General features: G+C 34.4%; 2 protein-coding genes across 4 annotated transcripts in view; one reads left to right on the top strand and one right to left on the bottom strand.

Annotated features, from left to right (window-relative positions):
* Positions 1-16,258, top strand: part of JAK1 (Janus kinase 1) — a 692,496-nt gene that overhangs the window by 152,455 nt on the left and 523,783 nt on the right. The gene's annotated exons all lie outside the window — the stretch shown is intronic.
* The window catches only part of RAVER2 (ribonucleoprotein, PTB binding 2), a 97,476-nt gene that overhangs the window by 23,227 nt on the left and 57,991 nt on the right, over positions 1-16,258 (bottom strand). For both annotated transcript variants that reach the window (XM_049618540.1, XM_049618539.1), the window contains exons 9-11: positions 15,729-15,997; positions 8,031-8,142; positions 6,299-6,435 (exon numbers count right to left, since the gene is read on the bottom strand). In XM_049618540.1, the coding sequence (XP_049474497.1) occupies positions 6,299-6,435; positions 8,031-8,142; positions 15,729-15,997 (518 nt within the window). The remainder of the gene's footprint in view (positions 1-6,298; positions 6,436-8,030; positions 8,143-15,728; positions 15,998-16,258) is intronic.

Genomic DNA, 16,258 nt, shown 5'->3' on the forward strand with positions numbered 1-16,258 from the left:
AGCCCCGGTCTTCAGCAGATCTGCCCTTCCCAGTCATACATGCCCTAGGCTTGGCACTGTGAACCCGTCCCGGAGAAGACCAGACCACATCTCCTGTACCTTTTGTGAGACCTCAGTTCTGGCAGTAACAGGGGCAGGTCTCATTTAGCAAGCAGACCGTTGCACACCTTGCTAGAGAGCCTCTACAGACAACTGGACTGAAGGAAAAGCAGGCCAAGGCTCAACGGAATGGTACATGCAACACACACAGGAGACACTGAAGTGCCAGGCCCTGGGTAATAGGGGATACTGCCCTGTGGGATACTAGAGGATCTATTCTTCATAAGGCTATTATCATTAAGAGCATGAAAAGTAGCTGACTTTCCTAACACACAGAAACAGACAAAGGAAGTCAGAGAAAATGAGGAGACAGAAACACATTCCAAAAGACGGGCCAAACCACAGCAACAGACAAAAGTGAAAGGAGAGAAGTATTATGCCTACCATAAAGATACTCCCTGAACTGGAGAAAAGAGTAGACGACATCAGTGAGACACAACACAGAGATTAAAAAAAAAAATCAGAGATCAAGAACACAATAAAATTTACTTAAAAATACACTTGATGGAATGAGCTTGATGAAACAGAGGAACAAATTAATAACTTGGAAGACAGAGTAATGGAAAGTAACCAAACTGAGCAAAGGAAAGAAATTATGCAAATTGAGAACAGTCTTAGGGAACTCACTGATTTCATCAAGCATAATAACATTCATATTATAGGGATCTCAGAAGAAGAAAGAAATAAGAGGGCAAAAAAATTATTTAAGGAAATAATCTGGGAAAGTAAGTAGATCCAGATCAGGAGGCACAGAGAGACCCCTCTAAAATTCAACTCAAGGAGGTGCATACCAAGACACATAGTAATTAAAAGGGCAAAAAGTAGCAAAAAAGAAAAAGTTTTAAAAGCAGCAAGAAAAGACAATTATACACGAGGGAAACCCCATAAGGTTATCAGGATTTTTCAGTAGAAACTTTGCAGGCCAGAAGGGAAAGGCATGATATATTCAAAGTGCTGACAGAAAAAAACATGCAACCAAGAACACTCTATCCAGCAAGGTTATCATTCTGAATAGAAGGAGTGTAAAGAGTTTCTCAGACAACAAAAACTAAAGGAGTTCATGACCCCTAAACCAGTCCTACAAGAAATATTAAAGAGGACTCTTTGAGTGGAAAGGAAGACCATAAGTGAGAGAATGAAAAGTAAACACAAAAGCAGTAAAAATAAAAATATTTCTGTAAAAATCAGTCAATGGACGCATAAAGTAAAATGATGTAAAATATGACATCATATACCTAAAATATTGGGGGAGAGGAGTAAAGAATGGGTTTAAACTTAAACAACCTATATGCCAACAAACTGGACAACTTAGAAGAAACAGATAAATTCTTAGAAACAAATAACCTATCAAAACTAGGGCGGAGGAAAAACAGAAAATTTGAACTGACCAATCACCAGCAATGAAACTGAATCAGAAATCAAAAAAACTTCCCCAAACCAAAACTCCAGGACAAGATGGTTTCACAGGCAAATTCTACCAAACATTTAAAAAAGAGTTAATACCCACTCTTCTCAAACTGTTCAAACAAATAGAAGAGGAAGGAAAATTTCAAAGTTCTATGAGGCCAGTATCACCCTGATACCAAAACCAGATACAGACACACACCCCTGTCCCCACCACACACACACACAAAGAGAAGTACGGGCCAAGATCTCTCGTGAATATAGATGCAAAAATCCTCAATACTCTACAATTAAGTGGAATTTTTTCCCCCAGGACACAAGAATGGTTCAATATTCACAAAACAATCAACATGATACATCACATCAGTAAGAGAAAGGATAAAAACTGTGTGATCATTTCAAAAGGTGCAGAAAAAGCATTTGACAAAGTATGATGTTCACTCATGATAAAACCTCTCTGCAAAGTACGTCTAGAGGAAACATATATCAACATAATAAAGGCCTTATTTGAAAAACTCACAGTGAACATTATACTCTGTGGGGAAAAACTGAGAGCTTTTCCCTTAAGGTCAGGAACAAGACAAGGATGTCCACTCTCACCACTTTTATTCAACACAGTACTGCAAGTCCTAGGCACAGCATTTAGACAACCTAAAGAAATAAAAGACATCTAAATTGGTAAAGAAGAAATAAAATTCAGGATTTGTAGATGACACAATACCATCCATAGAAAACCCTAAAGACTCCACCAAAAAACCACTACAAGTGATAAATGAATTCAGTAAAGCCACAAGATCTAAAATCAATGTACAAAGGTCTGTTGCATTCCTAAACACTAATAATAAAAATACAATCCTGAGGTGCCTGGGTGGCTCAGTTGGTTGAGCATCTGACTCTTGATTTCAGCTCAGGTCATGATCTCAGGGTTCATGAGATGTAGCCTCATGAGGGGCTCTGTGCTGACAATGTGGAGCCTGATTGGGATTCTTTCTCCTTCTCTCTGCCCCTTGCCCATTTATGCTGTCTCTCTCAAAATAAAGCATAAAAAAAATAAAAATACAATCCCATTTATAATTTTACCAAATATATTAAATATGCAGGAATAAACTTAACCAAAGGGATAAAAGACCTATACTCTGAAAACTACAAAACATTGATGAAAGAAATTCAAGATGATGCAAAGAAATGACAAGACATTGATGCTCATGAATTGGAAACACCAATATTATTAAAATGTCTACCCTACCCAAAGCAATCTACAGATTTAATGCAATCCCTATTAAAGTACCAACAGCATTTTTTACAGAACTAGAAAAAACAATCCTAAAATTTGTATGGAACCACAAAGGATCTCAAATAGCCAAAGCAATCTTGAAAAAAGAAAAAATAAAACTGGAGGTGTCACAATTCCAGATTTCAAGTTACATTACAAAGTGGTAGTAATTAAAACAGAATACTACTGGCATAAAAACATACACATAGATCAGTGGAATAGAACAGAAAGCCCAGAAATAAATCCACAATCACATGGTCAACTAATCTTCAACAAAGGAAGAATCAATATCCAATGTGAAAAAGACTGTCTCTTCAACCAGTGGTGCTGGAGTAACTGCAGAGCAACATGCAGAAGAATAAAAGTGAACCACTTTCTTTCACCATACACAAAAATAAACCAAAAGTGGATTAAAGACCTAAATGTGAGGCCTGAAACCATAAAAATCCTTGAAGAGAGCATAGGCAGTCTCTCGGACACTGGCCATAGCAACACTTTTCTAGAGGTCTCCTGAGGCAAGGGAAATAAAAGCAAAAATAAACTACTGGGACTACATCAAAATAAAAAGCTTCTGCACAGCAAAGGGAACCATCAACGAGAATAAAAGGCAATCTACTGAATGGGAGAAGATACTTGGCAAATGACATATCTGATAAAGGGTTAGTATCCAAAATATACAACTCAACACCCAAAAAAATGAACAATCCATTTAAAAAATGGGCAGAAGACACAAATAGATATTTCTCCAAAGAAGACACATAGATGGCCAAAAGACACATGAAAAGATGCTCAACATCACTCATCATCAGGGAAACGCAAATCAAAACTATAATGAGATATTACCTCATACCTGTCAGAATGGCTAAAATAAAAAATTTTAAAAACAAGTGTTGGCAAGGATGGGGAGAAAAAGGAACCTTCTTGCACTGTTGATGAGAATGCAAACTGGTGCATCCACTTTGGAAGACAGGATCAAAATTCTTCAAAATATTAAAAATAGAACTACTATGGGGCGCCTGGGTGGCTCAGTTGGTTAAGCATCCGACTTCGGCTCAGTTCATGATCTTGCAGTTTGTGAGTGTGAGCCCCGCATCGGGCTCTGCGCTGATAGCTCAGAGCTTAGAGCCTGCTTCAGATTCTGTGTCTCCTTCTCTCTCCGCCCCTGCTCTGCTCATGCTCTATCTCTCAATAATAAATAAAGGTTAAAAAAAAATTTTTTTTTTAAATAGAACTGTATGATCCAGGAATAGTAGCGTTGGGCATTTATCCAAAAAAAACAAAAACATTAATTCAAAAGGATACCTGCACCCCTATGTTTACTGCAGAATTACTTACAATAGCCAATACATGGAAGCAGCCCAAGTGTCCGCTGACGAATGGACAAAGATGTGGTATATATTTGTAATGCAATGTTACTCAGCCATAAAAAAAAAAAAAAGAAAAAAAAAGAAATCTTGCCATTTGCAACAACATAGGTGGAGCTAGAGAGTATTATGCTGAGCAACAGAAATCAGAGAAAGACAAATACCATATGATCTCACTCATATTTGGAATTTAAGAAACAAAACAAACAAGCAAAGGGAAAAAAGAGACAAACCAAGAAACAGACTCAAAGTGATGGTTACAGAGAGGAGGTGGTAGGGGAAATGGGGGAAGGGATTAAAAGTACATGTATCATGATAAAATTAAGTGATAAAAAAAAGTTACATAAAAATTAAATCATACGTTTAAATAAATTTTTAAAAGTTTATTGTGCTTCCTCCTGTTTATAAAGTGAATTTTGTTCCTTGTAAAGAAAAAAGATAAAATTGTATAGGACCATATAAATTTTAAAAATTAATAAGAGATTATGAAACATTTACCATGAATTTACATGGTGTTTTACATGATTTTTAATATTTGCATTGTATATCTGGGATAAATATGACATGATTTGTTTACGTAGTCTTATAAATTGTTGGAAATTTAGGCTGTTTCTAATTTACAGAACTATAAACTATTTATAAATGATTTCACACATCTCTGATAATTTCCTTGGCTTTTGTCACCTGTAAGTATAATCAGCATACAATTAATGTCCCTATCTCAATTACTACTTAAAATATTAATAAAGGAACAAAAATGGAATCTTAAGAAACATGTAAGAGAATGCTTTCCAAGTTGTATCTGTATTAATTCATGATTACTATTCCTTAGATATAGGTCTGTTGCCACCTACTTACATCATCTTTCAATCTGTTTTCTCCATCTTTTCCATGGGTAGGTAAGAGACTTTATTATACAGTATTCGAATATTCAACTGCACCATTTTTACAGAAACTATTACACTTGTGTTTCTAGTATCCTATCATTAAAGCATAATGAGGCATCAGTTGTTCCAAGTGAATTCACACAGGTTTACTTTTCTAAGGTTTTAGAGACAGATGAGACAAACACAGTTGCTCCAAGGAAATCAAAGTGGAAGCATTGCTCACACAGATAGGACAGAGCTGAGAAGCTGATAGGCTGAGAAATTAGAAAGAATCAGAATGGTTAATTATAAGACTCTCATGATTATATAATCCTATACTGCTAACATATACACTCTCTGCTTAAGCCACTGAAAATAACCTGAAGGAGAAAAGGCCAAAGTAAAATTGACTTATTTAAATAATAACACAATATACCTTCTGAATATAATACTTTTTATGTTATTGATTGATTGGTTTAAATGTCAGAATAATGCCTACAATAATGATCATGTTTCTGTATCAGTAAGCAGGGGTGAAGAACAGAGGCATTTCCTTGGGTTCCTTAGTCAGATGTACATTGATAAAAACCAGAAGTCAGCAGAGTTTTTCTGTAAAGAGCAGAGAGTAAATATTTAATCTTGTGGGTGCTATAGTCTTTGTTGTAGCTATTTAACTCTACCATTGTGGCACAACACAACCACAGACGATATGTAAATGAATGAATGTGGTGGTATTCCAATACAACTTCATTTACAAAACAGGTGGGGGGGGGTGGCACCTGGGTGGCTCAGTCGGTTGGGCTCAGGTTATGATATCACAGTCCGTGGGTTTGAGATGGAGCTCAGAGCCCGGAGCCTGCTTTGGATTCTGTGTCTCCCTCTCTCTCTGACCCTCCCCCATTCATGCTCTGTCTCTCTCTGTCTCAAAAATAAACAAACATTAAAAAAAATTAATAAAAGAAAAACAGGTAGTGGGCTGGATTTGGTCTATAGTTTGTTGGCCACTAGTCAACAAACACTGAGTAAACACTGAGAGGGAAATATCTAGTAAAATGCTAGTTAATTTCTTGCCTAAAGAACACGGCCTAAAACTCCAAATGAACAAGGAATATTGTATAGATGAATGCAATTTTACTTTCCTATGATATTTCCTATGATATTACAGGAATCACAATTTCAATTATAGGAATCACAATTTCAATTATAGGAATCACAATCACAATTATAGGAATATGAGCTCAATATATAGTTGAACCAATTTTTCTAGATATCAATACCTGAGAATCATTTACCTGTGCATAATCACCAAAAGGTTGAGAATAAGAAATGCACTTTTCCAATGTGTGTTGTGATTCATTTCCCTGAGAGATTGCATCCAGAATGTTGCTTGCAATTCCAGTCTTCTGTAGAGTGGTTTTACTTGCAGGGGCTAAAGGCAAAATCAAACATATTTTCAGCTAAAAGTTGTTTTATTGTAAGTTATAAGCAAAATACAAAACTTGTATTCCCAAAAAGAACACAAATTTTCATTAGCCAGTATATGTCTATATTTATTATGCCCAGGGGAAAAATATGTAGTATATGATGTTGTCTTGTTCATTTAAAGCAACTGAAAGTGGAAGTTTGCCCTATAGATAAATAATTTTGATGGAAACATTTTTTAGATCTATATCTAATCTCTAAAAGAAGGCAAACAAGGGGCGCCTGGGTGGCTCAGTCGGTTAAGTGCCCGACTTCGGCTCAGGTCATGATCTCACGGTTCTTGAGTTTGAACCCCACTCAGGTCATGATCTCACGTTTCTTGAGTTTGGGCCCCGTGTAGGGCTCTGTGCTGACAGCACGGAGCCTGGAGCCTGCTTGGAGTTCTGTGTCTCTCCCTCTCACTCTGACCCTCCCCCACCCCTGCTCATACTCTGTCTCTCCCTCTCACTTTCTCTCTCTCTCAAAAATAAATAAGTTAAAAAAATGTTTTTAAAGAAGGCAAACCAAATGTAAACTAACTGTTCTTGTTAATGCAATAGTTGTAACCATCCATTTTTAGACGAGGTAAAAATGTGACATGGGAGAAGCACATTAAATTTTTTTCTGGCTCTTTAAAAAAATTACAAATCAATGTCTACATTTAAGAGGATACTTTATAAAATACAAAGAATGTATATTAAAACCTTTAATCTCCTTCATTCAGTCCTATTCTTTTTCCCAGAGGTAACACTTTAGAATTTATTTTCCAAAATTTACTGTATGCATTTATACATTAAGTATGCACACATAAGAATATATGGCTTTATACAAACATGAATGGAATCTCTTTGTTCCTACATTGGCTTTTTTCACTTAATTTGCTTTAGAGATAATTTCATATTAGTACGTGTAGCTCTCCCTCAATTACCAAAAAAATTATACTGTATTCTATTTTATGATGAACTAATTTTTATTTAGCCACTCCACTACTGAAGAACATTAAGGTACTTTTCAGTTATACCAATTGACAGCCAACATTGTAGTGAATATCCCAGTACCCAGAGCATATACCACATTTGTGATTTTCCTTTAAAATTATAAGTTATTCTAACTGAAGACCTGAGAAGGCCTTTCAAGAAAGTAAACAAGAGTTCAACCTCTGCCAATTATCATTAGCTCAGATATTTTGGGGTAGTTTGCAAATATTCTGGATAGATTACTTACATAGGCTCTTTTTTAAAAATACGGTTCTATATGTATTGCAAAGCATTATAGTATTGTCAATAATTCCTTTGCTCAATTATTTTCTATTATGATTCAATAATTCAATAAATTAATTATATTCTTAATAAAATATTACAGAAGATATTTTCCTTAAATAATCAGAATGTATTTTAAGTGTCTTAATTTTAGTTACTCTTTCAATTTAAAGGCTGGTCATAACTTAAGCTTTAATTAGTCAATAAGCATTATTTGCTTTCATTAAATTAAAAATTAAAGTAAAACTGATTATAGAAAATATTCAATACAACTCCAAAATATTAATACTGAGCTCTCACTTACATGATAAGCACACACTGGGCAACACACTTGCCAAGTTCAAGTATGGATTTTTACTGAGCCGTATTTCTTTTGGTGGTTCTCCCAATAGTGAAGTCTGATTCTTAGAAGCAGCCTATTTATCAAAAACAAAAGAGTAGGTGCTTACTAGGAGGTACAAGAAAATAAAGATACATAAAGAGTAATGCCAATTCTTCAATAAATCCAGTCCAGTGTAATAAAAATCTGTGGAACCTTATATTTGAACATATTAAGTTATGGGATATTTCTGGATATTGATTAAAATTATCACATTCCACTTGTTATTTTTGTCAATTAGTTGTTTTTTTTTTAACTATTCTAGAACCATAAAACTTCAGAACTGAAAGAAAATTAAAGGCCTTCATATAAATCCTTCTCATTTGAATTAGGAGAGAATTCATCTTCATAAGAAAAGACAAATCCCATACCTTTTTTCCAGAAATACTGTTATCCACATTTTCTTATTAAGATGTCTATTTTATATTGTACAGCTACAGCCAAATGATAAAGGAAAGCTTATTTATCTTTGGTTCTAAGAATAATACCAAACAAAATCAGTGGACTTAACAAGATCCAAATACACATTTAGATGATAACCCTAGAAACATTTCTTGAAAAGATATGCTATCAATATAATTTTATATAACAAGGTATAAGGGTATTTCTTTATTTCTAATATTTCTTTAATACTATTTCTAGTATTTGTAGTATTTCCTTAAATGGAAAGGGCTGATTCTTCAGATCATTTCAATTTCTTCCAACAAAATTTTGTGCTTTTCGTTCCCTGTTGGTAAAAATTTTTAAAGACAACAATTCAGATTACTACAATAAAGTTAAAGCTAGCAGCTAAGTTTTAATTTCCAAATTAATTTTTATTTTGTTCTCCAAACAGAATGAAGAAAGTATAATCTGAAGTGCTTATTTCTATATTTGAGAGCCAGAGCTCCTTTTATTTGTTCCTTATCTGGCCAACATTACTGTATTTGGATTGAGAAATCTATCTTGCATCTCTTCATAAGCCCCAAAGTAGGGCTTGTGGTATGTAAATCACAGATGTAAATGTATTCATCCATTCACATATGTTTACTGAATGTTCACTATGCTTCAGGCACTGTGGTATTGATAACACCAAAATGAGTAAGACAGGAATACTACCCTTAAGAAATTCACAGTCAAGCAGATACAATAGCTCAAAAGAAGTCTGAGGTGGAGCCCTAAGATTCTAGGTGGGAGCTAAAACCATTAGATGTTTGCCAAAAGAAAGCATATAGCACCAGAAAAGACAATGCCTTAGAATTCAGTAACTGAGTAAAGGTAGCCAGCAAAGTACTCTCAGATTTTGTTTCTAAAGTACTTACATGGCCAAGGTAATCAGATTCTATCCTATCAGGGGTTCTCTAGCTATGAAAGAGAATCAATCATAAAATTTTAAAACGTACAGAGTCTGCCGACAAAGAAAAGCCCTGGACCAAATGGCTTCAATGGATAATTCAATAAGACATTTAAAGAGGAATTAAAACCAATTCTTCTTAAACTCTTCCACAAAACTGACGAAGAGAAAATACTTCTTAACGTATTCTATGAGACCAGCATCACCCTAGTACCAAGGCCAGACAGACACTACAAAAAAGAAACTACAGACCGATATCGAGTATCACTATTTGTGCTAAAATCACCAACAAAACACAAGCAAGTCAAATTCAGTGGATTATTAAAAGGGTTATATGCCATAACCAACTGGGATTTATTCACAGAACACAAGGACAATTCAACATACAAAAATCATTCAATGTAATACACTACATTAACAGAATGGAGAAAAAACCCCACATGATCACCTCAAATGATGCAGAAAAAGCATCTAACAAAATTCAGCACACTGTCATGATTAAAATTCAACAGGCTCAACATATTAGGAATAGAGGGAAACTACCTTAATACAACAAAAGTTATATATGAAACATTACACTCAATGGTGAAACACTGAAATATTTCCCTCTAACATCAAGAACAAGACAAAGTTGTCTGCTTTCACCACTTCTGTTCAACATAATATTAGAAGTTCTAGCCAGAGCAATTAGGCAGGAAAAAGAAATAAAAGGCATCCAAACTAGAGTGGAAGAAGTCAAATGGTCTCAGCTTGCAGATGACATGAAAACCCTAAGTAGCGCGCACACACACACAGACACAAACTGTTGGAGTAAATGAATTCAGCAAAGTTGCAGGATATAAAATCAACATGCAGAAATCAGTTACATTTCTACACACTGATAATGAACAATCCAAAAAGAAAGTTAAGAAAACAATTCCACTTACAACATAATCAAAAAGCATAAAATATAAGATTAACCAAACCAAGAAGGAAAAATACCTGTCTACTAAAAACTACACAACATGGTTAAAAGTGATACTTGAGCAGAAATCTCAATAAAGTGAGAGATTAAGCCATGAAAACATCTAAGACTGCACTGTCTGACACGGTAGCCACTATCTACACATGAATACTCAGCATACAAAATGTGAACAGTTTAAACTGAGCTGTTTGTGAAATGTAAGATATATACTAAATCGCAAAGAATTAGTACCAAAGAAAGAATGCAAAGTATCTTAGTAGTTCAGTATATATTACATTTGGTAATAGTATTTTGAATATGCTGAGTTAAATATTAAAATATCAAAAAACATTGCTGAAATAAAAGACATAAATAAATGGAAAGATATCCTATGTTCATGGGTTAGACGACATAATGTTAAAATGTCAATATTAACCAGAGTGACCTCCAGATTCAATACAATCCCTATCAAAATTCTAACTTTTCTTTGCAGAAGAAGAAAAATCTATCCTAAAATTCATATGGAATTTCAAGGGACCCCCAAAATAGTAAAAACAATGTTGAAAAAGGTGAAAAATAAGAACAAGAATAGAGGGCTCATACTTTGTGATTTCAAACTTACTAAAAAGCAACAGTAATCATAACACTACAGTATTGGCATAAAGACACACAGACAAATGGAATAGAATAGAAAGCCCAGAAATAAGTCCCTGCATATATAGTTAAATAATTTTTGACAATAGTCAATGGGGACAGGACAGTTTTTTCAACAAAAGTGCTGGGAAATCTGGGTATCACATGTAAAAGAATAAAGTGGATCCTTACCCTACACCACATACAAAAATAAACTCAAAAATCAAAGACCAAAATTAAGAACTAAAATTATAGAATTCTTAAAAGCTTAGGTGGAAGGCTTCATATTTGCCCATGAATTTTTGGGTCTGACACCAAAAGCAGAAGCAAAAAAAGAAAGAGAAAGAAAGAAAGAAAGAAAGAAAGAAAGAAAGAAAGAAAGAAAGGAAGGAAGGAAGGGAAAAGGAAGGAAGGAGGGAAGGAAGAAGAAAAGAGAAGGAAAGGAAAGAAAGAAAAGGAGGGAGTGGGGGAGAGAAAGGAAGGAAGGATGGAAGGATCACATGTTGGGTCACAAAATAAGTCTGAACAAACTTAAGAATACTGAAATCATATTGAGTACTGTTCTGACCACAGTAGTATGAAACCAGAAATCAAAAACAGGAGAGAAACTGGAAAATTTATATATGAATAAATTAAACAACACATTCCTGAACAACCAACAGGTCAAAGAAGAAATCAAAAGAGAAGTCAAAAAGGATCTTGACACCAATGAAAATGGAAATATAACATACCAAAACTTATGGATGCAGCAAAAGCAGTTCCAAGAAAGAAGTTTATAGTAATGCGTACATGAAGAAAAAAGATCTCAAACAACCTAACATTATACATCAAGGAACCAGAAAAAGAAACAAACTAAGCCCAAAATTAGCATAAAGAAGAACATAGTAATGATTAAAGCATAAATAAATGAAATACAGACTAGAAAGATCCATGAAACTAAGTGTTGGCATCTTGAAGAGATAAACACAACGGATAGACCCTGACTAGACTAACCGAGAGAACAAGAGAGGACTCCAATAGTTACAAATGAAAGAGGAGACATTAAAACTGATACCACAGAAATACAAGGGATTGTAAGAAACTATTACCAAGAAATATTTGCCAACAAATTGGATAACCTACAAAGAAATGGATAAATTCCTGGAAACCTATACCCTATCAAGGTATAGAAAATAGAAAAATAGAAAATCTTATCAGACCAATAATGAAGTAAGGAGTAGTCAAAAACCTCCCAACAATGAAAATAACAGGACTAGATGGCTTCACTGGTAAACTGTACCAGACATTTAACGAAAAATTAATGCCATTTCTTCTGAAACTCTTCCAAAATGTTCAAGAGGAGAGAATACTTTCCTAATTTATTTAATGAGGCCAGCATTACCTTCATACCAAAGCAAGAATACTGCAAGAAAATAAAATTACAGACCAATATCCCTGATAAACACAGATGCAAAACTCAACAAAATACTAGCAACCCAAATTCAGCAATATATTAAAAAGATTGTACATCATTATCAAGTAAGATAGACAACTCAGAAATAAACCCACACATATGTGCTCAATCTTTGACAAGGGAGCCAAGAATTCACAATGGAAAGAAGGACATCTCTTTAATAAATGGTGCTGGGGAAATTGGACGTCCACATGCTAAAGAATGAGAATGGACCCTGATCTTACACCACACACAAAAATTCACTCAAACTGGATTAAAGACTTAAACATAGGATCAGAAGGCATAAAACCCCTAGGAGAAAATATAGGAAAAAAACTCCTTGACATTAGTCTTGGCAGGGACTTTTTGGATATGACACCAAAAGCAAAGGCAACAAAAGTAAAAATAAACAAGTGGAACTACATCAAACTAAAAAGCTTCTGTACAGCAAATGAAAACACAATCTACTGAATGAGAGAAAAGCAATATGACCATAATGAGAAACAGTATAGAAGTTCCTAAAAAAAATAAACAATTGGGGCGCCTGGGTGGCTCAGTCGGTTGGGCGGCCGACTTCGCCTCAGGTCATGATCTCGCGGTCCGCGAGTTCGAGCCCCACGTTGGGCTCTGTGCTGACAGCTCAGAGCCTGGAGCCTGTTTCAGATTCTGTGTCTCCCTCTCTCTGACCCTCCCCCGTTCATGCTCTATCTCTCCCTGTCTCAAAAATAAATAAAACGTTAAAAAAAAAAATTAAAAAAAAAATAAACAATTACCGTATGATCCAGCAGTCCCATTTCTGGGTATATATTCACAGGACATGAAATCCCTGTCTCAAGTGTCATCTGCACTCTCATGTTCACTGAAGCACTATCCCCAACAGACAAGATATGAAAACAACAGAACTGCTCTTTGATGGGTGAATAAAAAAAAGTGTGTATATATTCAGTCTTAAATAGGAAAGAAATCTTGCTATTTGTGATAATGAGGATGGACCTTGAGGGCATTATGCTAAATGAAAAAAGTCAGACAGAGAAAAACGAATACTGTATGATCTTACTTACATGCAGAATAAAAAAAAGAAAAGAAAAAACAAGCTTATAGATACAGAAAACAGATGGGTGCTTATCAGAGACAGAGGTGAGCAAAACAGGTGAAAAAAGTCAAAAGGTACAAACTTCCAGTTATGAAATAAATAAATGATGGGGATGTGATGTACAGGATGGTGACTATAGTTAATAAAACCACGTTGCATATTTGAAAGTTGCTAAGAGAACAAATCTTAAAAGTTCCCATCATACACAAAAAATTATAATGTATGTATGTATGGTAATGAATATTAACTAGACTTACTGGGGTGGTCATTTTGTAATATGTGTGATATGTATCAAATCCTTATATTGTATATCAGAAACTAATATAATGCTGTATGTCAATTATACCTTAACAAAAAAATTTCTTAAAAACGTAAGTCTAAAAATCTAAAGTTGAATGAAACCAATTATGTTTAACAAAATCAAATTTCTTGCTTCATTCTTGGAAAACACACTTTGAAATTACCTGGCCCAAACCCCTACTGTCAAAAGAGGAATCACTTTACAGCAATCTGTACCAATGCTCATTTCATGTCTACTTAATTGTTTTCAGTGACAGGACAGTCACATCTTAGTGAAAGAATCAAGCTTTTTGTTTGTGTGAAAGCTTCAACTGCTCTTTGTTGTATTAAGCCTAATATACTATTTTGTTGTATAAAGCCTAATGCTTTACTGTAGCTCATAGTTACTGGACTAGTTCTGCCTACTGGTGAAACACAAAATACCCTGTGACTAGTCTGAGAATATATTTTTTAAATAGATATCCAGCTTGTCTTCTCTTTCAGGGTTACATGTCTCCATTTCCCTCAATTTTTTTCACAGAACCTGTTTTCCTGGCCCTGCACCACTTTGGCTGTTTTCCTCCTGATAGACTCTGCCCATTATGTGAATCACCCCAGATCAAGCTTTTCTAAAGAGCTGTGCTTTCTGTGCAAAAAGATATAGCATATTCATATATGAGTTCCAATTGTTTAACTTCCCTCAAAAACCCCCAAAATTAATACTGCAGATAAATTTTTAAAACTCATTCTACAAGATCTGCCTTAGCTTTCTCAATGAACAATTGTAGGGCATCCCATCCATATCTGCTGCTATGACTAGTTGACAATAAAACCACCTCCAAATTAATCTAATTATTTTGACATTTCAATACAGCCAACTACATGAATTTTTTTTCCTCACATGCTGCTTATAACCTGAGTTTTATAATACTTACAAACCAAAGGGTACTTCAGGGTATGAATATAAATTAAATGTACTTTATTCTGCCTACCAAGTTTAACATTTACAAATGTCGCTGGTCTAAGAACAAATAAAATAATTGGGTAAAACTTCCAGAATTAAAACAGAGATTAGATTCTTTTGAGCAGACCAGAGTTTAATAACTGACTTCGACATTTTTCAGATAAAATTGGTTTTGCCTTTACATATTAAACTAATACCTAGTTACAGAGTATAAATTTAAAGTAGAAAAAATTAACATTTTGAAAAGCGTTATTATTTCATTAGAAAGCCTCATAAATAACATCATTAGATAAGTATTAATGATACTCTTAAGCTTTTCCAAACTACAAATTTTGAACTTGGTTTATATTTCATTTCTAAAATATCAAGCATTTGTGAATATTAGAATTCTGAATTCTAATTGAAATACTGAATTTTAGAAAAGTATCTAGAAGAATAAAGAATCCATATTTAAGTTATTTTACATACTTAAAAAACTCATTTTCTTCAAATTGAAATTATTTTATTTACAAACTGGTAAGTAATTAAGCATAGTCACAAACATCAGCTGGCATAACTTATCAAAAGATGGGTTGTTTGCTTATAATAACAGTTTTATGAGTGCAATATTTTCTTCTATTTTGAGAAGTAAATGCACACTATGAAAAAATCATGTCATTGATATATCAATCATCTAGTTTGTAATCCACATTTCTATACTTTAAGTATATTATTAACTTTCTTTGGAATTTAAAAATACTGAAGATACTTTATGATACTTCATAAATTACATTACCTGTAAAATAAGTCCCAAATTAGAATCCTCTAGGATTAGAATTTTAAAAATTTTAAAAGAATAGACATATATATTCCTGCGTATTATCTACATATATGTAGTATGCACATGTATATGTGTGTACTTGTGTGTTTGTGTGTGTCTATATATGCATAAACACAATTTTCTTACCCCTGAACTTATCTCCGAGCCTCTTGGCTGACTCTGCTGTTGCTTATGGTGTCCTGTCAGCAAGCCTCCTGCAGTAAGGTTTGGAAAGCTCTGAAGATAAGCCTGTGACCCTGAGAAATTTCCTTCTGCCTTCCCCACCGAGGCTGGCTGTTTCTCCTGAGTATTCCCGTGCCCTGGCCCAGCTTGTCCAGCAATGTGCTGATTTGGAAAGAATGGTAACATGCCCATTCCAGCTGTTATAGTTGTTTGAGTTGGAATCAGATTAGATGCTGTAATAAACCACAAATGCAAAAAGGTTTGATTAGACAAGAGTTCTTCACAACAGTCCTTTGGATGTTTGTTAAGTTATGGGCAAAATGTGGAAAAAACTATTTTGTGCCCGTTAGAGAAGAGTTATATTTAAAACATGAAGTTAGTGGTTGTAAAGTAGCAGGTTTCCATATGGGGGTAATAAAAACAAACCCTATAACAGTAATCATGCTTTCCTTATTTTCAACAACTTCCAGGATAATCTCAAGGATATTTTTTAA

Source organism: Panthera uncia, assembly GCF_023721935.1.
Source record: "Panthera uncia isolate 11264 chromosome C1 unlocalized genomic scaffold, Puncia_PCG_1.0 HiC_scaffold_4, whole genome shotgun sequence".
Lineage (NCBI taxonomy): Eukaryota > Metazoa > Chordata > Mammalia > Carnivora > Felidae > Panthera > Panthera uncia.